Source organism: Leptodactylus fuscus, chromosome 8 (genome assembly GCF_031893055.1).
Source record: "Leptodactylus fuscus isolate aLepFus1 chromosome 8, aLepFus1.hap2, whole genome shotgun sequence".
Lineage (NCBI taxonomy): Eukaryota > Metazoa > Chordata > Amphibia > Anura > Leptodactylidae > Leptodactylus > Leptodactylus fuscus.
The window spans coordinates 26,554,284-26,579,471 of record NC_134272.1 but is presented as its reverse complement, the minus strand read 5'-3'; the positions used below and the strand labels follow the sequence as shown (position 1 = coordinate 26,579,471).

At 41.6% G+C, this 25,188-nt stretch overlaps 1 protein-coding gene across 10 annotated transcripts in view; it reads left to right on the top strand.

The window, feature by feature from the left end:
- The window catches only part of MAP2 (microtubule associated protein 2), a 155,299-nt gene that overhangs the window by 102,447 nt on the left and 27,664 nt on the right, over positions 1–25,188 (top strand). For 6 of the 10 annotated variants that reach the window (XM_075284931.1, XM_075284930.1, XM_075284932.1 and 3 more), the window contains 3 exons: positions 11,103–11,216; positions 19,889–19,966; positions 23,378–23,611. In XM_075284931.1, the coding sequence (XP_075141032.1) occupies positions 11,103–11,216; positions 19,889–19,966; positions 23,378–23,611 (426 nt within the window). The remainder of the gene's footprint in view (positions 1–11,102; positions 11,217–19,888; positions 19,967–23,377; positions 23,612–25,188) is intronic. The other 4 variants (XM_075284935.1, XM_075284938.1, XM_075284933.1 and 1 more) reach the window with 3 other exon arrangements.

The window sequence follows — 25,188 nt, the reverse complement described above, 5'->3', positions numbered from 1 at the left end:
GTTTATTAACTTTTAACCGAAGGATTCGGCTTTTTAGGGTCAAATTATTCTTCTGAAGCTGAGCATTTTCTGAAGCTCCACGTGTAGCTCGCTGTGTTACAATGAATCCTATGCTGGAGGCATGAAATTACATTGTTGAAATTCTTTGAAGTATGAAAAGGTCAGACCTGGTGCCATTTAGATTTTGTTATGATGTTGGCTGGAGGGAATGTGCTATTCTAGGTGCAAATATGTTCTTTTTGCCATTTGGTTATCATAAATGAGTTGGTGGTGCTCATCACGGATGCCTGCGCAATAAATCATTGAGGCATGGGCTGCAAAATTGTGACTCTTTGGGTTTGTTCGCATACACTGAGGCAATGTGACACTGGGGTAACACATCATGGAAGAGGTTGACGTGGCACAACTTATTCTATCATTTATTCTCAAGCGTCTAGCAAGATTTCACCAAGATTTTACACTCTATTATGCAAAATGAATTTATTTTGGGAATAGCGTGGAGCACAACACACTTCTTCTGGCTTAAATTTTAGGGCCCCTTCACACTACTGATACGTTGCCTGATTCTGAACGTTAAAACACGGTCAGAATCAGAGCGTATAAAGCACTCCCCATTGAAATGAATGGGCTGCTTTTTACTCTACGAGCGCTCCCATTGAAGTGAATGGTAAGCGCTCACGTGTACGACTGAGCCGAGCGCCGGACCCCTTCACACGACGAGCCGTACACGTGAGCGCTTCCCATTCACTTCAATGGGAGCACTCGTAGAGTAAAAAGCAGCCCATTCATTTCAATGGGGAACGCTCGTATGCCGGCTGCCCATTGAAATGAATGGGATCTGCTTTATACGCGCTGATTCTGAACGTGTTTTAACGTTCAGAATCAGGCAGCGTATCAGTAGTGTGAAGGGTCCCTAAGGGAAATATTATTATGGCTTAAGATCATGTATTTATTGAGCCACTTAGAGACACCAATGTATGAATAGGCTATTCCTCAGCCCCCATACCCTCGTCCCTTGCCCTGTGCTAAATATAAACAGTAAATTTAGTTTTATGGACATTTACCCTTATACTCATGGTCAAACACATCCATACGTATACATTAGTACCATCAGGCCCGCAGAGATACTTTAGCTCACCATCTCACCCTCTTGCCCTCCCAAACAGGTGCATTCACCCATATCAAAAGACGGAGCTTGCAAGCAACAGGAAAAGGGCGCCCCCTGCTGTCTGATTTTTTAGCTAATACTATCACCCCCGGGCCGTGCTGCTTTTCCTCCCTATCATTGACTGGGGTATGACTGGATTTTTGTGTACGGGTCTCAAGTGCCCAGACATTGAGATGATGGGGGAGGGTGGAGGGGGAGTTTAACCCTAAAATCACCCCTGCCATTGTATCATATAGTATAGGGCAGTAAAAGGGAAATATTGGCTGAATGTTTATTAGAAGGATGTTTCCATTTGAGCATGAAAGCTGCGGAGTCAGGACGATAATTAGTTATAATGAATGAGTTGTCTCCGTTCCTGGTGCAGGCCTGAAACCAGCTGCTTCCCACCACTGCTGTCATGGCAACCCCTCAGCCAGCCCAATAGTGTCCACAAAGACTCGGCAGCGTTCGGTATCCCTAGAGACAGACCGATAATTAACCGTGTCTGTGCTGGAACGGCGAGTCGGCGACCACAGAAGTGGCGGCCATTGTACATTGGGATTATTAATGAGAGAAATGCGAATTAGGATAAGAAAATTGTCATATGGGTCAAGACAGGGTTTCCGTGGTCAGGTTTTTGCATGCAAATTATATCGGGTTTGGGACAAAAAGGGTGAGAACCTATGAAGGCATACATGCAGATATGTGGGAGAGATTGGGGACAGTCAGACCTTTTCAGGCCCATTTTTGGGACATGCCAGGCCCCCTTTTTGTGATGCAGAGCTGGCAAATCTCATGGGCCTAGGTGGCGCTCTATTATTCTCTATATGATGCAGGCACTATATTGTGCTGACCCTTCCCCATCTTATGTTACATGCCAGCCGCACGTCACATAGAGTATAATAGAGAGCACCTACACCATGAGACTTGTCAGCTCTTCTGGGGGTCTGGGAAGTCTCGCCTTATTTCACGAAATCCCAGGACAGTTAGCAAGTATGTATACAGCTATGGTTATGTGGCAATTTCGACCTCAAGTCCTGTCACATGACCAAAGATCAAAGAGTCGCACCGCAATACAAGGGGTACTGCAACTCAAAGTTGCAAAAAAATCGAGCAATGTTTGACTTAAAATCACTAAAGGGGAGTTCACACTACTGTTGCTAATGTCTGTTGTCATCGTCTGTCATAGGATGACAGCAACGGACATTACACTGTCGGAGAACGGTCACATTCTGTTCCCATTGACAGATAAAGTCCAATTTCTGCTCTCTGGCTTTAGCTTAAAGAAAGTAGCAAAAACATCTGCAGGTGAAGGGGTCATACTATATGTTTTATGGCATGCTAACACATCGACAATGTAAAAGGTCTATTTAACAGTTTTCCTTTCATTTATTGGAACGTTCTATCAAATTAATAGATAACACACACACACACACACACACACACACACACACACACACACACACACACACACACACACATATATATATGTATATGTCCTGAAACACGTAAGCTCCATCATGATTGTGTGTAGAGATGAGTGAACAGTGAAATATTCGAGATTCGTTTCGAGTAGAGCCTCAATATTCAACTACTCGATCGAATATCGAATCCCATTATAGTCTATGGGAAAAAATGCTCATTTCAGGGGGAAACCACTATTCGACTAAAGGAGAGTCACCAAGTCCACGAGTAGCAGGAGGAGAGTGTTTAGGAGGAGCGCTGTGCAGTTAAAGCGCACGGACCCCATTATAGTCTATGGGGATCGTGCGCTTTATCTGCACAGCGCTTACAGTTGCGCTGATAAAAAGTAAGCTCCCTCGTAACCGCAAGCTGTCAGCTCTCCTGACTAGCAAGGACGAACCTGCGGCAAATCAACGCTGGTTCTGCAGCAGGCTCGTCCTTGCTAGTCGTAAGAGAGCTGGCAGCTTGCTGTTACGAGGGAGCTGACTTTTTCTCATAGGAATGAATTTGCCAGCGTTGATTGACCAGTGTACAGCATTTGTCCAATCAACACTGGTTCTGCCGGAGGCTCGTCTGTGAGGAGGCGGAGTCTAAGATCGGACCACAATGGAGACTGCTGTGGTCCGATCTTAGACTCCGCCTCCTCACAGACGAGCCTCTGGCAGAACCAGTGTTAATTGGCCGAATGCTGTACACTGGCCAATTAATGCTGGTCAATTAATTCCTATTAGAAAAGGTCAGCTCCCTCGTAACAGCAAGCTGCCTGCTCCTAGCAAGGACGAGCCTGCTGCAGAACCAGCATTGATTTGCCAAATGCTATACACTGTATAGCATTTGGCCAATCAACGCTGGTTCTGAATTGAATATTTTCTGCGAATAGCTAGTAGTATTCGATCGAGTACGAATATTTCGAATACCGTAGGATTCTATCGAATACCTATTCGATCGAATACTACTCGCTCATCTCTAATCATGTGTCCTGAATGGGTGATGTAATATCCCTTGTTACCTTTTTTTGATATGAAGTAAAGGTTACATTTTATTAAATTGCACCATGCTGTAACATTTTTTCTATACAGTAAAGCTATCCCTCTAGTGCCACCTATTGGAAGGTAGCTACTCTACAAGTCAATGTCTGACCCTTTAACAGGCCTTGCTTGCAATAAGACAATGTGTAGACCTATAAGACTCCTTATGACAACTTGACGCTTTCCACAAGAAAAAACAGCATACATCCCATAGTCTTCATTATTCAAGGCTTTATGGTATATAATAATATAAAATTGCGGCTTTTTGTTCAAGTGCAGTTTGTGAAATTGTAGGAAACAATGTTATAGGTTGACAGGACAACTGTTCCAGTATTTGTCGGCACTACGAGCCTCTTATAGGTAGGATGTTGTTTTCCATACATCAGTTTTTTCTTTCCCCTTGAAATCCAATCATCCCGTCTTTCCAGGTTCAGTAGTTCATAGAGTTCAGGGCGACGCCATCATGGCAGCTTGCCTGCCCACCTTAATCGGCTAATGTCATCTTGTACTATTAGTTGTATGACCTCTTTTACGTAGAGGGACCCTTAATTGGCTTGTGTTTTAATGTCTTGTTGGGTTTAGTCCACATTCAGTGATGGGTGGTGTCCCTTAAACTCCTCGGACAGGATGTAAACACTGTATACCTGGTGCTACACCTAAAAACCAGTGATGTACAATAATGATATCACAATGTATATAATAGATAGAGAATCCAATAGTATAGGGAGACTACTCCATCATGCTTCATTATATGACTGTACAATCTGATTCTCATCATACCCCCCTACTTATAATATACTTTCCACGTCAGGGACCCAGTGAGGCCGACAACCTCTATGGCTGCCCTACTGTCAATGACATAAACATGTCCTTCATTATTTCCTCCAGATAATACATTGACGACACCCTAATAAATGGAGAATACAAAATATTTACCGCCTCATTTCAAGGCATTTACGTATGACTGCATATACGTGACTTATTATGCACTATTTGTGGTAAACCTTAATGGCTATGCATATGGTCTTGTTGGTCTATTGTTTTCTATGAATGCATGGGACTTTGTTTATTGAAAATGTTGCATAATATTCAGTATTACCCCTTTTTTTTATTATTATTTACCCATCATATGGCTCCAACAGGTGCCACTTTATAGCCATACAGTTGCATTCATTGGCCATAGGCGCTGTGTTAGAAAACCATGTACTGGGGCAACATGGTGGCTCAGTGGTTAGCACTGCAGCCTTGCAGTGCTGGAGTCCTGGGCTCGAATCCCGCCAGGAACAACATCTGCAAGGAGTTTGTATGTTCTCCCCGTGTTTGTGTGGATTTCCTCCCATTCTACAAAGACATACTGGTAGGGAGAAAAAAATGCGCAATGTACAAAAAAAACAAAACAAAAAACCCCATATACTATGCACTATAGGATTCTTTACTCTTAGCAAATAACACTACTCCATACAGCAGAAAAAGGTATTCTGCCATATACAACCCCGATGGATATACTTTAAAACCATATACTGTGTGATATGTGATTTTTCACCGCAAACTGCACTATTATGTACAGCGGAAATAAAGTATACCGCCATATAGCAGCCTGACAGAGACTTATGAAGCTTCCTAAGCACATACAGCAAATGGACACTGCAAAACACAGTGTGACAACAGTCTGGCTATGGAAATATCTGAGAGTGGACATCTGCTTCAGCATCATGAGCATTACTTATTCCTTTCACGTTCTTCCAAAGCTTTAGCAATGCTGATGTTCTTGGATTGAATTTCATTTATTTCCATCCCGTTCATGTAGTAAATCTGGTGATGCATTACAGGAAGGACAAATTGACTTGATGCAAGCTATGGTTTTCTGCAGAGACAGTGGTTCAATGCGAACATGCAATCCTTATAATAGAAATGATGATGTCTGCCGCTCCATGCATCAGCGTATGGTACTTGAAAAAATATCAGTAAAAAATATAGGTTGAGGATCATTGCTAAATTTTCATATAGAGTGGTGTTCCCAATATGGTGTGTAAAATTACAATTTGTATTGATTTAGGTATAATTTGTGACAGAAGACTTTGGATTTTGGTGTATGGCCATAGTAGAAAGGAAATAAAGATCTGGGCCATGTGTAATCTCCATTGGGAACTCCAATCCTATGGACAATGGTTATGCCTGGTAGACATCTTTGTTTTTCTTGCACTCCATTGGATTCATGGAATCCACCCCAAGAGAAATCCATATCCCACTGCAGCTTTTTATTACCACCAGTTTTTCGATCAACTTGAAAGACACGTCCACCTCCACTGCTTATACCAGTAGCTTAAGTTGACTTAGTCATCTTTACTGAAGAAGCCACAAACCAGATTTTTTAAGACAAATAGAATTTATGGTCCAGGATAGGTCATATTAGATCAGTGGGAGTTTGGAGTTTGACTTATTGGAGGAGGTTCAAAGACTGGACTCCTACCAACCTGAGGATATCCCATCAATTTTATTTACCCAGTTTAAAGGGATTCTACCATTAAAACCCTTTTTTCTGTGGCTAACACGTCGGAATACCCTTTGGAAAGGCTATTCGTCTCTTACCTTTAGATGGGATCTCCGCCGTGCCGTTCCTTAGTAATACTGGTTTTTACCGGTATGTAAATTAGTTCTCTGGCAGCGATGGGGGCGGGCCCCAGTGCTGAAAATGCGATGAGGGCGTCCCCACCACTGCCCGAGAACAGGATCCTACGCCGCCTCTATCTTCTGCTGGATCCTCCCCTTCTTTCTTCGGCTTTCTTCGGTGGCTTCACCTCTGTCGGCTCTGACACTAGTAGAGCCGACTGCGCATGCGTGGCCATAGTTCCGAGGCCAGAATTGCGCGCATGCGCAGTCAGCTCTACTAGTGTCTCAGTGGCAGAGCCAACTGCGCAGGCGTCAGAAGAAAGCCGAAGAAAGAAGGGGAGGATCCAGCAGCAGATAGAGGCGGCGCAGGATCCTGTTCTCGGGCAGCAGTGGAGATGCCCTAATCGCATTTTCAGGGCTGGGGCCCACCCCCATCGCTGCCAGAGAACTAATTTACATACCGGTAAAAACCGGTATTACTAAGGAACGCCGCGGCGGAGATCCCATCTAAAGGTAAGAGATGAATAGCCTTTCTAAAGGGTATTCCGACGTGTTAGCCACAGAAAAATTATTTTTAATGGTAGAATCCCTTTAAGGAACTTTTTGTACACATATTTTATAAAATTCTGCTTATTTGCTGGTTCTTTGAACATTGACTTAGGCCTGATTCTAATGTCCGAATCTTCAGTCCTTTTGATAGACACCACCCCACCAGAAATATGGCACCAATATACAGTAGATGTTGAAATAAGTGCCGTAATATTGGGAGATGGTCTGACACATGTGCGGGACATGAGCCGTATGTAGTAACCATGGTCGGTTCTCATGTGTGGGTTTCCTTAGAGATATTGATTGGTAGTTGACTACTAATGGCTCTGAAATGCCACGAATCATAATTTTTAATGGCTGATCAATTTTGCGACAAATGTACAGTTTTAAAGCATGGCTGCCTAGTGCCTCTTCTTCGCCCCATTTGTGTGCCCGTACTAGAATTATCGCTAATATTGATCCTCAGCTGGAAGTAATGAAATACGAAAGAATGACTTGATAAAGGGCCAAGAAAAAGCACATAAGTGCGCAGAATACTTTAGATATGAGACTGTGTGTTTTAGCCATCTGTACCCTTCCGATTCCTTGAACTCTAAGTGAACCCTTGGAAAGTACAGTTAGGGGAATCTCTGTAAGAAGCCTTCAAGGGTAAATTGAAGCGGCTGGCTCCGCTATTTATAGAGGACGTCCATTAGTTCAGAAGTGTCTGTCCCTTTTTCAGCATCATTAATAGTAAAAACACAATTTCCGCCGCAATGCTCCTTTCTCTTGTCTCTTGAAATAAGCATCAAAGTGGAAGATATGAAGCAATGTTGCTCTTGAGGAAGTCCCTTGAGGCAGTCTGGTTACTTTTAGCCGCTGCGAAAATCTGTGTAATCTCATAAAGTTACATGCTTCCTATTGTTACAGTTGAGTTTATATAAGTATAATAATCTTTTGAGGGTAGAACAGGTTGGCTCAAAGCGTTGTCTTCTCATGTACTTAAAGGCCTCGTGTGCTTCAGAGTCGTCGCACTTCTCCAAATCTTCTGGTAGAACTTTAGTCTCGTCTTGTCTGAGATATTGTGTAGGAAAACAATCCTTAAACAGATTGGGGGGAATTTATTAAGAACAGCGTTCCTTACTCCAATCTTAACTTGTTCCCCGACAGGCACTAGACGCAGCAGAAGAGGTCTCCAGCCTCCTAATGATCCTTGGGCATGTAAGCTTGCCTGAGATTTCTAGTATACCTCAGCCAGACTTGGCTCTCCTCGGCTCACTTACATTCCCACCCTACTCTGCCCATTGTCTAAAAAAGGTTGCGAGCAAGGCTCGGGAACTGGGAAGCGTCATCATGCACCAAAATGAGTCATGTTGAGGCCTATTGATGGGGACTTTCTAGGTGCTGCCCAGTTCGTAAATTTGGGCCATTATCTGTTTTGATGTTCTGATATACAGGATTTATTGGGATGGCTCTATATTGTTGAGCAGTAGAATATCTTCAAGAAATCTGGGAAAAATGTGGCTCCATATCTTTCTAATTTTTTTGCTTGGACGTTTTAATATAGTTAAAATTTATTTTAATCTACATTTGTTTCATCTTGTATTTGCTTGTACAGTATTACAGTATCATGTTTGCCTTCAAAATCCAGCGTATAGATAATGTTGACTCCCAGTCTCTGGATAATGCTTCCATACAATTTCTAAATATGGTGAAACCTCTTCTCTTCAATGAAGCATCTCTTTCAGAAGATCTCACCCTTATATAGACCAAATTTCTGGTAACATCCACTGGTGGTCCCACTATTATATTAGCCATCGGGAAAAGATCAGCCATGTAGAAGACTTCCTTTCAGATGTTGGGTTGTTGTCTCATAGAGGTTTTACTATAGTTATCCATTTTATACCATCCACATCATAGTATCGTGCTTTCCCCTAATAATGACACTATACAGTTCCCCCATATTATTATTTTTTTAAAATAATGCAGCCAATGCTGTAGTATCCTAATATAGTATAATTCAGTTTACAATTCATATATTACATCAAAATTCCACCATACAGTGCCAAAAAATTAATTGAACCATATTGGTGTTATGTAACAGAACCAACCACCAAATAAACACTTGATGGTGATACAGTCCGGCTAGTCACACTACTAATACAGGACTGACAACTATAGTGACTATATACTTGTTCTAGCTAGACCTTTATGTACCGCTATATCATTTTGAAAACTGTTATGAAAAGAGGCAGGGTTTAGCCAAAATCCACTTACCTTTAAAGAGGACCTGTCACCAAGTAGAAAAGACTAAATAACATATATCATTTGATTATTTCTGTTCCCCTCAACAATTTGGTATTTTTCTTTTTAAAATCCGCCCACCCATTCAAAAGATACGGCCCCTTGAAGACTATATGTGAACTAACTCTGATTCTCCAAGTGGGTGGGAACCTTATGTCTTCCTATGATAGAAGTAGCAACCACACTGGCATCTGATGTCACAAGGCCGATAGTCTGACTTGGTACACTGTCTTGGTTGACTTATTTTATAACAATTTTGAACCAAGCTTTGGTACATTTTAAAGGAGACCTGTGACCTCGTAGAAAATACTAAATAACATATCTCAATTGATTCTCGCTGGTCCTCTGAACAGTTTGGTGGTTTTCTTTTTAAAATCGGCCCACCCATTCAAAAGATACGACCCCTGGAAGATTATATGTGAACTAACTCTGATACTCCAAGTGGGTGGGAACCTTATGTCTTTCTATGATATAAGGTTCCCCGCCCACATTGAGGATAAGAGTTAGTTCACATACAATCTTCCAAGGGCTGTATCTTTTGAATGGGTGGGCCGATTTTAAAAAGAAAAACACCAAACTGTTCAGAGGACCAGCGAGAATCAATGGAGATATGTTATTTAGTATTTTCTACGTGGTCACAGGTCTCCTTTAAAATGTACCAAAGCTTGGTTCAAAATTGTTATAAAATAAGTCAACCAAGACAGTGTGCCAAGTCAGACTATCGGCCTTGTGACACCAGATGCCAGTGTGGTTGCTACTTCTACAACCTCTATAGATATCCCATTGGTCTATGTCCAGTTTTAGCGATGTATATCTTTCCTTTGTTCATTCCTATGGTCATAGAAAAAAATGACAAATATAACTTATTGATATATAAAAGACAGCATATACTTGGAGACCAATATTGGAAAAAAAATGTGATCGTATCCAGATAGAATTCTTGTCACGGCTCATAAATCTACAGAACGTATAGGCTAATAGTGTTCTTACCACCTGCATAATAGTCCTATGTCGCAGATGAGTTGTGCGGTGGATTAAATGATTCACGCTGTGAGCTATTATATGGATAACTGTGCTGCCTTATGAAAAAGCAAGACGTATTTAGGATCCTTATGCCAGTTGCCTTCTGTCCGGCTGTGATTGTGGTTCTATGGCTGTATTCTTAAAAAAAAATGAGACCCCTTTGTGAATAAATAAATCTAATACTAATTTAATACGTTAATCATTTTCTGAACATTTTGTTAACTTTTCTTTGCTGCCTGCTTCACATAATAATGATATTGTCTCATTTACATAATTTTTAATTATCACGATTCAGGCTTTTAAGAATTCGACAAATGTTTAGACAACATTTTTATAATAGAATAGGGGATAAGTGTCACATCGCAGGTGGTCCGACCAATGGGTCCTGCAGCAATTAGGTGAAGGATGGGCTGAAAGTCCCCCTACGTGCTCACTGTGAGTAATGCGCCAGTGCGCTTGCGTGACCAGCGCTCTATTCACTGTTATGGGAGGGAAGTCTCGGGGAGCCCCATTGATGGTAATGGAGCACCAGTCATGCAAGCACACTTCTTCTCCATTCACAGGCAGTCCTTCATTCTCCTAATGGCTGGTCTCCCAATGATCGGACCCCCCAATGATGTGACACTTATCCCCTATACTGTGTCAGTAGTGGGACAACCCCTTGAGAAGCACTCTTCTTCCAGTGTTTTCATGATAAAACTTCCCACCCTGTTCTCTAGCAACTGAACCTTGTCAATATCACTGTTTTATGTATCTGGATTCTTGTTTCATATTCATAACATCTGAATTGTTCATCACCATTTTCATTTAGCAAAACCTTAGGCCCAGTACATACAGTGTTAACCCATTAGCAACCTTTACAATTACTAGTTATTGTCAGTGACTCCTAGCATAGCACTTTCCACTCTTATTATGACTTTGTAACCTCCCTGCCCATTTATATTAACAATGTCTGTATTGTTTGCTTGTCTTGTTTTGCCCATTTGGTGCTTCGGCAGAGGAAGTATCTGCACGCATAGTCCAAGTAGTAACTGCTGATGCTGTAGCGGTCCTGAGAGGTGAACAGGAGAAGGAAATCCAACTCAAGGGCCCTCCAGGAGATCTGCCATTAGGTAAATCAGGGTGTATTGGGATGTGAGTGCGGTTTGTACTGTCTTGAGAGTCCTGTCCAGCAATGGACATGGTGTAAGATTTCTTCTGCACCATGAGCCATTCCGTGAACCATCCCTGCTTCCTCCTTAGCTTTAGATCTCATCATGATACATCATTGTATTGTCATCACTGCGTGTAACCATACCATTTGTCATGTACATTATACATGTACCATAAATTCTTTTTTGGGAATTTTTATCAAAACTTTAGTCGCTGAAAGGAAAACCAATGCAATGGCCTTAAGAGAGTATTGAAATATGATGAAGTTTTTCTCTTTCAGAGCTTCACCACTAGAAATGGATGCTGTTGGTTTGATTCTATAGATTATATAGGTTCTATTGGTTTAATATTATTGGTTAGTTGCATAGGTGATACACCCTATGAATGTAGACACATAAACCATTGCAGTGCCCTTTGTGATTGCCACATGGTTTTTAAGAGAAATTATGACATAAAGTTGCTACATCATCCCACTGCCTTAACACTTACCCTTTTTCCTACCTTCCTACCTTTGTATGTATCAGTAAATCTTGCAGTTTTGCTTCTGTTATATTAATTAAATGGATTGTCCCTGGAGAAAATTTTGGGATAAAGAGCTCAGCTTGAGTTAAAAATATAAAAGAAGTTATACTCTCCTTACCCAGTGGCCTAACTAGGAATGGTGGGACCTCAAGGGAAGCGCAGGCAGCAGCGCCGCACCTCCCATGAGGCAACCTGAAGCAACCGCTTCAGGCGGCGCTATGCCAGGGCCCCGGAGGGGGGAGGGGGGGTGGCATTTTTGCTTACCTAAGCCAGTCCAGGACAAGCTGTCCTGGACTGGCTTAGCGTCACCGTCTCGGCAGTCCGGCACGGGAAGCGAGCGGTGGATTGGGGAGGCCCTGTGGACGCAGCACTGCTCCAGTGGCCTCCCCTCACGCTCAGGCAGAGAGCAGGTTCTCTCCGTGCCTGCTCTCTGCCTGCTAATACCGCTCCACCACGCCCCCTTCTCTCTATTCCGCCCCCTTCGCTTCACCCCGCCCCCTCCGCCCCGCCCCCTCCTCCGGGGGGTACCAGCTTTCTGTCATCCGTCTTGGGCAGCAAAGAAGGTAGGTTCACCCCTGGCAGGCGGCCATGAGCAGGAGCGAGGATTGGTAAGTAAATAGGGCCCATTACCTGCTGGAGTTACTCCAGCATGTAACGGCCTATTAAAAAATAAAAACATCAGGAGCCCACCAGGCCGCCTAATATTCTGGGCCCTGTGGCAGCCGCTACCGCTGCACTACGATAGTCACGCCCCTGCCCTTACCGATCCTCTGCTGCTTCCAATATAATTCTGCTTGGGCCTTTGACCTGTACTTCCTATTTCCTCTCGACACATAGGAAAGGCCACTTAGCCAACTTCTTGGGTCACGGCTGCAGCCAGCGATTGGGTGGTCTTTTCCTATGTGTTGAGAAGGACCAGGAAATAGACATTGGCTATACCAAAGGGGATTGGTGAGCTGCGTATTGTTTCTTTTATTTTTTTTAACCAACTCTGGGCTCTATATCAAAATTTTTTCCCATCCAGAATGTTCCTAAATTAAATAATTAATAATGTTACACTTAATGCAGGGACTGGGGAGCGTAATGCAAATTCTTTGTTGTTCTTTGATTCCCTATATCATGCACCACCTTCTTAAACCTTGCACTAAGATAATGCAGTGATCTGTATTTACTAATAGTGCAACTGCACCAGATTTATCACAGTGGTTCATGTTGGATGAGAAATATGTTGCATTTTTACATTATTCCTGCGTAATACTTGGTTCACTTTTGGTCTAGACTTTTAAGACAAAATGTTGGCACCATGTCTCACAATTTATCCCATTTTGGTCACGTCCCTTTTTATGTTGCACTACTCTCACTTATTGGACACGGCTGAAATTTTTTTTCTCAATCTAGATTTGCCAAAATTTTACAAGATGTGCAGAGCTGCACCAGGGTTGGATTGTAACCACAATAGTAACCCTGCCCCACTCCGTATCAGTTTTGTCCAGTGTTGGTTTTTTTGACCAGGAACATTAGGATGATTTTGAAAGTATAAAAAGTAGTAAAACCTGCAATTTCCTACGATTAATTGTACATGCAGTATGCAATTCTGTCTTATACTTGTTGGTGCCTCCCTAAGAAATTAACATGTGGATAATATGGTCGTAGTTGCCATGTTTTTAGGATTACATAGAAGCATTTTTAATATATAAAAGCCTCAGCCCCATGTTTTTGCCATGCGAATAGCTTGCTGCCAGCCCCGTAAGATACCGGCCAGGTAATTACTCATAGCTGAAGGTTCTTGCTGTTCATATCTCACACCCTGAAGCCACCAGAACTCAATCCAGTGTTACATGCTGAGTATTTTCTGGCTCCTTCATGTACAATGAAACAATTGAGTTCCCCCAGGGTGAATGGCGGACTTCTCTCGACAAGAAATGACAAGAGTATAATAACGCCGATTAGCACAAAACGGGATTGATCTAATTGTATTATGTCTATTCCACATCTCCTAATTGTAGATAGTTTATCTGCTGTTTAATGGTGGAGGACGTTGTTGAAATGCCAGGATCGGTTTCCAGAAAATGAGCACTTTTCACATTTCATACATTATCCATAATATATGTGCAGTTCATATTTGGATACATGATTGGTTCTTGTCCTAAAGCAGTGCGCCCCAGCCATTGGCTTCGGAGCCACATATAGCTTTCAGGCCCCCTACTTGACTATCTCCAGCCATTGGCTTCGAAGCCACATATAGCTTTCAGGCCCCCTACTTGACTATCCCCAGCCATTGGCTCCAGAGCCACATATAGCTTTCAGGCCCCCTACTTGACTATCCCCAGCCATTGGCTCCAGAGCCACATATAGCTTTCAAGCCCCCTACTTGACTATCCCCAGCCATTGGCTTCGGAGCCACATATAGCTTTCAGGCCCCCTACTTCAATATCCACAGCCATTGGCTCCAGAGCCACATATAACTTTCAGGCTCCCTACTTGACTATCCCCAGCCATTGGCTCCAGAGCCACATATAACTTTCAGGCCCCCTACTTGACTATCCCCAGCTGTTGGCTCCTACAACTACTATTGTATGCTAGTTGCTCAGAGACGCCATATTTCTAGAACCTGGTATTTGTGACAAAACCATATCACCGGCAGCTCACACCAGGGTAAAAGGCATATCATATCGGCCATATATTTAATGGGCATTTTTCTTTCAATATTCTACGTGGTTTAACATCATTTGTCAAATTTGGAATTGTTCCATAATCATAAAAAAGCTTAAGGCTTAAAGACTAATCTGATCATGGCAGCAACAAGAATGGCTCCAGCCAACCAGGGCCTGGGAACGTCAATGTACACCAATGACTATAAATTGCTTCCTACTTATCATTCATGGAATAGATAACATTAGTTATTTATTCTCTTCTTAATTAATCTCTATGGGATTAGGATTGCATAATTGATGCTTTTTTCTGCATTGGTTATGTAATCCTTTTAGGCTTCCTCTTGCCAAACTCTACCCTCTCTAATGTATCGTGAATACAGAAGCTCGGCTCGTATCTCTGTCCAAACCCTACCCCGATGCCTCCAGCCTATACAAGTCTCCGCTTTGATTGGCGACTTTAGAATTCAATATAGAGAATGCCTGTTGTTATATCTTTTTTCCGTAAATGAATCGTTCAGATTAATATGTTAAGCTTTGTAATCCACCTTATCGGGAAAAATGGTTTCTATCTCGTAGCATCTGTTTTGCCTGCTACAGAGTCTTTCAGAATTAACTGCTCAGTCCCATCGTCACTGAGATCAAATGCAATTCATAAAAGTCTATGGAGAGGGGAGTGGGGAAGAAGAAGTGGCATGAATGAGAAACAGAGACAAACTGATATCGTAGAGCAGATAACAGCACATTTTGTAACTAACCAGAGCTTTAGTGATATGTATACGGCTCAGTAATGCTGAAACGTGCTGGAAAACTGATAGAAAAGTGATAGAAAAATTGACTGTTTCCTGTAGCAACACATTCCTATGTCTGCTTCTTACTCCATAGACTTGTCCTCTTCCTTCTCCCTCTACTCTGCTTAGATTTCTATAGACCCTGACCTGTCTGTGAAAATTCAATGTGAATCTGAGCAGTGAATTGTCTGTTTCCTCTATTTATTAAAGTGGTGGATATAGACCCAAAACAGGGTTAGCAGATAACTGTTCTAGAAACGGACATCTACAAGACAATCATGGTGCATCCTGTGAACATGCCATGAAGATGAGAACACCTCCTTAAAGCCTTCTTCATACTCTCTTGTCTCTTCCTTCTCTTACTTTGAGATAATCTGTCACAAGTCTTAGGAAGTAACTACGATGCAGATATCCGAAATGGTCAGGAGAAGAAAATTCAAGGTAGGAAGTCTAGGAGGAACCTGGAATAGTAGTCGAATCTGAACAAGCATCTGGGTATTCAGGAGCAAAAAAAACCCTTTCATCCTTAAAGAGGACCTTTCATGTCCTCGGGAACATGTGGTTTTATATACTGCCAGAAAGCCAACAGTGTGCTGAATTCAGCACGCTGCCGGCTTTCCCGTATGTGCCCCGGGGGAAGAGATATTGGTGTGATAACCGATAGCTATTCACTGTCAGAAGGGTATTCCTGACAGTCTAACTGGGCTTTGAGGATTACCCCTCCTGATAGTACTCTTCCATAGCACTGGGGGGCGTTCCTCACCGCTTATGGCATGGGTGGTAAGGAACGCCCCCTCTGACAGTATAACACTATGGACAGTACTGTTAGGAAGGGCGTTCCTCATAGCCCAGCTAGACTATCAGGAACATCCTTCTGACGATGAAGAGCTATCGGTAATGGCACCAATATCTCTTCCCCTGGGGCACATAACGGGAAAGCTGAGAGTGCACTGAATTCAGCACACTGTCGGTATATAAAACCACATGTGTCCGAGGACGTGAAAGATCTTCTTTATGCAATGGGAGTATATCTGTGGGACTACTATATGTCCCGAGTCTGGAGCTTTTGGTGCTCAGAATTTATGGGCCCAGGTAGCTCAAAAGAGATCCATGTGGTTATCCTCTGCCTATAAATATAATTGCTCTTACATACTGTCTACATGTTGTCATTTTTACACATTATTCAATTTAATTCAATTGTGAATTTTCAATAGATATAAAATAATTTGCCTTAGAGATTGGAGCACGAATGTTCGATGGTCCTACATCCCATAAATAGGTTCAGTGAAGGCTAGGCTAAATTTTTCCCCCCGGGCTCAGCTACACTTGACTGTCACAACTGGTATTCATGAGCTTGTTGAGTCTTGTTTTCTTTGAGTGCTTAAATATTTGTCACCGGATTGCGTTCAATAGCGTTGTTACTATTGGGAATTTGTTTAAGCAGATTTTATGAGAAATCCTTTGAAGGGTAGCTTTACTGCCACTTAATGGCAAAATTAGCTGGCATTGAATGCAAGTGATCGTGGAGTGGCACACACAGAGAAAATGGCTTTTTAAGTATTTTTTCTCTATAGGAGGAAAAACTGAAAAATGATAATAGTAAGGCTGTGTATTTTGTAAGACCATTGAGTGAATGATATTAGCTTGTTATGTGATCGCCTGTGGGGCAGAATCAGAGAAACAGTAATATTTATAGATGTGGACCATGAAGATGGTATGAAATGGTTAGCGCATTATCCTGAACATAAGCCGACTTCTCCGTTTTATTACTTACATTATCCGGCATAAGGTGACATTACCATTGTTAATAGATTTAGTCTGTCAGTACAACAGCTAAGGATTTCGTCATTCTGATGTCTCAATATTACCATAAACATATTAATTTTACCTTGGTTGTGAGTCATAGCTAGGTGATTCGGGTCATATAAAAAAAGCAGTGTAATGTGTTGCTGGTCATGCAATCCTCCAAGCGATATGTGCAAATGAACAGCAACTTTTCTTCAACCTGCCAAGTCTTACGTTTTGCTATTAAAGGAGTCGTTTCCTTAAGTCAACCTCATCTCTAAAATATCTACCCTGGTAATCAGGTGATCTCTAAAGGCCTTCTCCTGGATATAAGACGTATAGACAGGTCTGTCTTAATAACTAGAGATGAGTGAACACTGTTCGGATCAGCCGATCCGAACAGCATGCACCCATAGAAATGAATGGAAGCACCTGTGACGCCAGCCGGCCGCCGGCAAAGTCAGCGTCACAGGTGCTTCCATTCATTTCTATGGGTGCGTGCTGTTCGGATCGGCTGATCCGAACAGTGTTCGCTCATCTCTATTAATAACCCATTTAAAAGGCTCCTCTACTTTGAACAAGCTCTACGTTTTAGAAGGGTCCATACCAATAAGCCAATCCGAAAGTATCCTTCTGTTGGGACCACCAGTGATCCACTGTAATCTATGGGCAAACTTGGCTGTAAGTATTTAGTTTCCCTGCAGTGCCTCCACAGGTTAAATGAAGTATTACACAGGGCTTATGGAGATTAATGGGATATCCATGTAACGTGACCTAGAAATACTCTTCATAACTAGGGTTGAGCCGTTCTTGAGATTTCAAGATCGATTTTAAAATCCGATTTCCAATCATTTTCCAGCCGATTTCGATCGTGAAATTTGCTTGATCGCCGTCCGGAATCCGATCTTTTCCGATCCCGATCCTCAACCCTAGTCAATGCTACTCTATGGGAAAAGTCACTTTTAGGGTTGAGCCAATCTTGAGATAACCTCCGATCTTGAACCCACTGGAAAAGCTCGGGTGGGAATTCCGATCGCGATTGTGAAATTTACTTGAATCATAACCCCTTTCCGTAGTGGAGAAGATGACGAAGAGAAGACCATCTTGAACAGGGGAACTCCATATTAGTAATGGATTTTCTTGTGTCTGTGCTTAGATATAAAAACTAATAATTATTTGTTATCATTTGGACTTTGTATGGTTTAATATATTTAATAATGAAGGGTTAATTAATTTGCATACTAATTATAAGATATTGGATTGTATTATACAGCAAACCCCAGCATGACATATAAGTATGGAAAGTTGTATCTTTTTAGGGATTGTTTCTAATGAACCGACAGTGTTTCTACCAGATACAGTTTTGTTCATCTATTTTTGCATTCTTAAGTTGTTTTGCTAGCAAGCGCCACCTATTGCTGTTGACAGATCCATATGTGTGTCCCTGTATATTTCAAAATCCAGGGCTTACTAAGATAAGTTCTTACAGACAAACAGATGGATCCCATTCTGCTCTATAATTTATTCTCCAATATTCTATTATGGAGAGCTGGAAAAGGGAACCCAGAATCTTCAATTCAGATCTCATGGAATTGACAGTGACAAAAGCTATTACATTTTTATTTTTTTTTTTTGTCCTGGCTCAATTGTTTTCTGTGTTAAAGTTGACATGGCAGCTCAGCAAATAGAAAGCAACTGTGGTATGACTTGACAAACTTTTCTTAACCGAGTCAAACAATATTGAGGCCACTTATGCATATGTCAATCCAGAACCAACCGTAGATACTAGAAGATATGTGCATTGCACCCAGCATCGCCTCTAATAAGTAGGGCATGGCGCCACCAGACCAGTCAACTGGGAATCAATCCTGTTCTTGTTCCTAAGATTAAAAAAAAAAATCATTAGGTTGTTTTTGACATCTTCTGTTGTCGCCATTAATAAAAACATATGCAGTCATATTGTAGTTTTCAGTTTTGCCATTGTTATCTTCGTTTTGTGCAAATGCTTTATACAGTGTATCACTTTGAAGAATGAAGTCTCTTACAAGTCCTGAAATCCTCACCCCAGTGTTCCTTCATGTCTTTAGACTTCTTATTCTGCAAAGTCGTAAGGATCCTCAAAAGAAGGGGCCTGAAGCATTACAGCAGCAAAAAAAGCCAGCAATAAATAACAAGGCGCGGTTCACATCTGTGTTCGGTATTCCATTCGAGGAGTCCGCTTGAGGACCCCCGAAGGGAATACTGAACACATTAAAAAGCGGTGAGCAATGAAACCACACGGACCACATAGACTACTGTATAATGGGGTCTGTGTGTTTTCTGCACCATGTCCCAATGGATCATGCACTTCAAGCAGCACTTTTCTTTTGCATGATTCGGAGTCCACACGGACCCCATTACAGTCCCCAAGCGGACTCATCGAACAGAATACTGAACCAGATCTAAGACGCTTTATTTTTTTTCAAAATGATACACTGTATCAAGACAATAACTCATACATTTACATAAACAGAGATACAAGTGTCAAGGCTGAAAACTAAAATACTGCTGCTTATGTTGTTTTATTACTGATATTTGATATATACTGAGCCGTTGGGAAGAGCATAGACAACATGGGACTGCAGTTGAAAGAATGAGCAACCCAGCTTTCCTGAATTAATCCTCTAGAATAATTTTCAATATCTTGATAACAGACGATTCTTGCAGGACTCTATGGAATGGCAATTTCTTGACTTTGAGAGAAACTGTTCTTCAAGTTACAATCAGACTATAATTCTAACCTTTCTTACGTTACATATTGATCATACTTCTCTCCTATAGGTTTTTATTTGAGTGAATTTCTTTTCATTTCATTGACCGGTATTCATTTCCTTTGTATTCTAGCTGTGGAGGACACAACCAACCTCCCTCCTTCTCCTCCTCCATCACCAGCTTCAGAGCAGATGGGAACAGTGGAGGAAGGTAAGGCCATAACGTAAGATTAGTGACTACTAATGTGGACATAGAATGGATAATATACAAGGTATAAGAAGAGATCCTGACCTTCTTCTTTGTGGGGCTTCATATGTTTATTTGTATTTGATTTCTTTAATCTGGACCTCAATATTAATATTCACCATATCCATAAACACAAATGTAACGTCATACAGGAACATAAGCAAGAGAAATGAAACTAAGTCAAGGTTCCTTGTACTTCAATTTCACTATTGTCTCCCTGAGAAAGTTAAAATATTTTATCACATTAAAACAGAACAAAACATAGAAAATAGGATTTGTGTTTTTGGAAACGTTACATGTCCATACACCTATAGAGTGCACAGAATTCAGTAGTCAATATGACCTCTAGTAACATCCTAACCATTATATGAGAAGGGTTTGGCATAGGAGTCAGTGCAGTCACCATCCAGCCAAATTAACAGATTGCGGAAGTCGAACATGATCTGGACGTTTGGAACGGGAAACCAGATCTTATTATGTTTTGGCAGTCGATAAGCATGGGAGCAGTATTATCTGTTCAGTTCTATTTTGGTGGGTAAAGTCACCCCAAAAATGTTGACATTCAGATTCCTTAACCCCACATGGAAGGAATTAACGTTTTCACGTTGATCTTAATCTTCAAAGGTTAAAATATTAAGTAAGTGTGATAGTAATAGTGACCACCCAAATTATCAGTAAAAATCAGAAGACGGTATTTACTGTCTGTTAAAAGACTTATAATATGGATTTCAGTCTGAAATAGTTCATATTCTGACGATCCAGACAGATCCAGAATAGATTGGTAAAAATATGTTTTCCGAACAAGAAGATACAGAGTTGTCTGCTTGATCCTAGGTTGTCCTATTACTGATACCCCCAGTGATCCGCTGTACTCTATTGTCAGGCTTGGTAACGTGTTCAATAGACTACAGAGACTAATGGGTTGCCAGTGTAATGTAGAACATGCAGAGTCCTGTACAGAGAATAACTGGGTTTATACCCTTTCTATTAATAAATGAGGGTCCTAACTGGACCACCTCCCCCCACAATAACTCAAAATACCTTAATATGCTGCGGGTTCTCTAAACCATTTTTATGCAAAGGCGTCCTCTTAACAAATCCCTTACACCACTTTTTCAGCATTTAATGCCAATGTGATAAAATAAAGGCAAGTGGAATTTTTGCACTAGTCTCACCACTTTGTTGAAAGTGGGCTGCACAGGGCCACCGCCTGCACCATATTCATCAACATTTAAGAGTTGTAAATGCTGGAAGAATCAGCGCTGGCATAGATTTGTGCCTAGGCGGTATGGTGTTGGCGGAAGGTACCTAATTCACAATGAGCATTCCCTGCACTGTACAGGGCACACTGAGAATTCTTGATGAATTCCCTATTCTGTTAATGTTGCATGAACCCACCAATATCAGCAGGAACAGTCAAACTTTTCCACATGTAGGGGTTTCCTGACCCCCCTCCCTTAACAGTTGGTCAGTTGGATATAAACCTTCCTGGCCCTTTTATTGTAAAAGGAGATAAACCACCACTGGAGCTGTATGGCTGCGCTTTTACCACTCACCCCATTCAGAATATACACACACTTGGGTATGAGCATGGTCAGTTGAATCCACCTTAGTGTGGTTAGGGTAATCTTTGGGTCTTCTTGGCTTATGGGCCAGATGGAAGCTGCAAACTCAATACTGATGCCAGTGCTTATGGGCCCCCTAAGGCTCCTGGAACCCGACGCAACTGCACCTTCTGCACCCCTTCAGTTATGCCCCTGTGCATGGCAGTGTTGGGAGAGATAGATATCAGCTGAAGGAGCGTTTGGTTGACCTCTATCTAGAGTGTATGACTGGCTTTAAAGACTTCCAGCAGTAAAGGTAGAATAACACACAAACTAATTCGTAATGGATGAAAACAAACGCTATGCTTCTAAATTGACACAGCATTAGTTGTGACCACAGAAATAAGGTCGTCCATACACATTAGATTAATATCAGGGTCAGATCACTGTCTGATGTGTATGGGGGTGTTCCAGCAATGCCCTGATCGATAATGGTGTGGGGGGGAAAAATAGGCAAATCCAATCTTTTTTTGTTACCATGGAAGATAACCCTCAGACAGAGGTATTTGGCAGTGGTCTGCTCCCCTCTCCGCATAGAAACACCTCATACTCATCACAATGTGCATATGTATATGGGAATATATGGCGGAATAGCTGTTTGTCAAATCAGATGTTTTTCAACAGCTATTGACAGTGTATGGCCATCTTACAACCACATAAGGGATGCTACCTTTAGCATATACAGTAGGTGACCGAATCACATATTAACTTAATCACTGAAGTTGATCCTATAGAACTGGACAATCTGAAGACTCCACATGCTCCAAGTGCTACAGAAACATGGCACATCTGAAGAAGGCAGGGGTGAGCTGTAGCATAGAGCTTGAGCAGTGTTGAGACTATATATATATATATATATATATATATATATATATATATATATATATATATATATATATATATATATCGAACATCTTTTGTGTATAGATACAAATAAACATTCAAGTAATTGAATAGGATCTGCTATGTCTCATGAATAATAGCAAACTCTATAGAAATAGGCTCCATAAAGCATATGCAGAATCCATTAGTCCACTTCAATCTACATTGTCCCCTTCCATATATTCAGCAGAATAGAAACAAAGTTAACTTAGAAGAGGTTCTGTACTATGTAGTCTTCTCAGCATTCACCTTGTATTCAGATATTTCTAAAGCATAAGACAGAGTTTTCCAATTTAAAGAGGACCTTTCACCACCTTCACCAACTCACTGCATTCGGTAATAGGCTCTGGTCCACTGATTCCAGTGCAGTTGGATTTTTTCCTCTAGCCCCTACCATTGCTGAGGAATCAGTGCTTATAGCTTTGGCACTCAGTGCACTAATTAGAAACTTTACTGTCAGATGGGCAGTCCTTGGCTGCGGTCTTGAACTGCCCACTTGACAGTAGGGTGTCTAATTAGCATATTGAGTGTTGAAACTAACAGAAAGGATAGCTCAGGAATGGTAGGGGCTAGAGAGAGAATTTCAACTGCACTGAAATCAGTGAAGTGGTGCCTAGTGATGCACAGAATTGGAATTGGTGGAGGTGGAGGAATTGGTAAGAATATTGCTATTCACATAGTAAATGTTTGATCGGTCCAGTTGCACCATATATATTATAAAGATGGAAGTTGTAAATGAGAAGTGTAGCTCCCTAGATGACCCCCCCTGCAGTATACTGTATGCACGCATTTATCGATAAGGTGTGTCGTCACTTGCATACATATGGTACTTTTCCTGTGAATGTCTTGTTTGTTCTCTCTGTGTCATCTTGTTTTCCAACCCCAAAAGAAGAGAGAGTTAAGGGTTCTCTGCCCGAAAAAGAAGAGGAGAAAACACAGGGGGCAGAAAGCAAACCTACTGAGTCCTCCATCGTGGTGCTAAGCCAAGTCCAATCAGATTCAGGTTCTGATGTGACGCAACACCACCAAGAGAATGTTGTATGCGAAATGAGCGATGACAAAAATATGACAAAACATGAAAGTGAATCCTCTGCTGTTCTGTTGCCTTCCTTACCAGAGGAAGGTGTGTCTTCTGTAATATCTGCATGTAGCTGCCCCCCCAATCCAAGGCTGTTCCATCCATGTCCTCATTATTATTGGCTTTGTCTCTCCGCTAAGCTGACTGCAATCTGTTATACGCCACCAAGAGAGCATTGATGATACCTTGTCCTTCCTCCGTAGCTGGCTGCAAGTTACTTTGCCATGATACAAATATGCTTTGCTGCTGAGCTGTTGCTTCATGTTAGTCTTCCTCTGCCATGTTAGACGTGTTTGCCAGTCACATTGCTGATAACTGTACGGCGCTGTTTTATTTTATTTTCTTTTTTTACGTTACTATTTCGAATGACTCTAACTATTTTCATATATATATATGCTCAGTCTCTAAAATTTGTTTTCTCTCATTTTGTTTCTGTGTTTTTTGTATTGCTTTGTTAACTTTATTTTTTTCAGCAACTGCTATTTCCTACCTCTTTATAGCATGTCCTTTTCCATTCATCGCAGTCTGCGGCTGCCCATTAGAAAGCTATAAGTTATATTATGTATCTCTTGGTGTTTCTTTTTCTGTTTCTATGTGTGTTGTATTTATAGGTTTGTGTGACTATAGGATGTGTATCTAAGAGTATATTGAATAAGGCAAATAATGGATATATAGACTTAAGGGAGACATGTCTAGGAAGTCGTATCGAAGTTGTCCAGAGACAACCAAATTGTCTGTTTACACCTGCCATGGGGGAAAAAGTAATCGGGCAGATCGGAGATTAATCTGCCCCATCCCATCTTGATCATGGTAGAAACAGATGCTAGAGAGTGATGGTTGCTTATTGCCCTATATCTATAGATATAACAACTAATATTCCGCCAAACCAGAGCAGACATTTTATTGTAGAGTTTCTAAGAATACTCAGCAAACTCCTGTCTTATACATACAGCCATTTATGTCATCGTAAAGAGAATAGACTTAAGCTGGCCATACATATTAGATTAACGTTGGCCAACCCCACCAGCCAACCATGTAATGTGCATAGGGGCCTCCTGATGGCAGATGTTGGGGGAGAAAAGGATCTGACAACTTGGCTTGGATTGGCCAAACCAAACATTCATGTGAATAGGGATGTGAGAAATGCCTATGGGTCGAACAAATGTTTGGCCACCAACTATCTAATGTGTATGGCAAGCCATAAGACAGTCAGGAGGATCTCAATGCTGCACTGGAAATATATCAGTGATGTTCTATTCAGAAAGAAGGGACACAAGGCATGATAATCCTTTAAGGGTCCATTCCATGATAGGAAATGAAGAAGAATTGAGGTGGACTTCCGCTTTGGATTCCTCTTCATTGGAAGAAACTATCTGACGTGGTTTTCATGCTCAGATCATCACCAGACGGATGAGGCTAGTCAGTAGGGATTCAGGATTGGGAAAGATCAGATCCCGATCGGCGATCGAGCAAATTTCACAATCACGATCAGGATCAACTGAAAAATGATCGAAAATTGGATTTTAAAAACGATCCTGAAATCTCAAGATCGGCTCAACCCTAGGCAGTAACATTCCAGGTAGGGTTGAGCGATCGGGATCGGGATAGATTGGATCCCGATC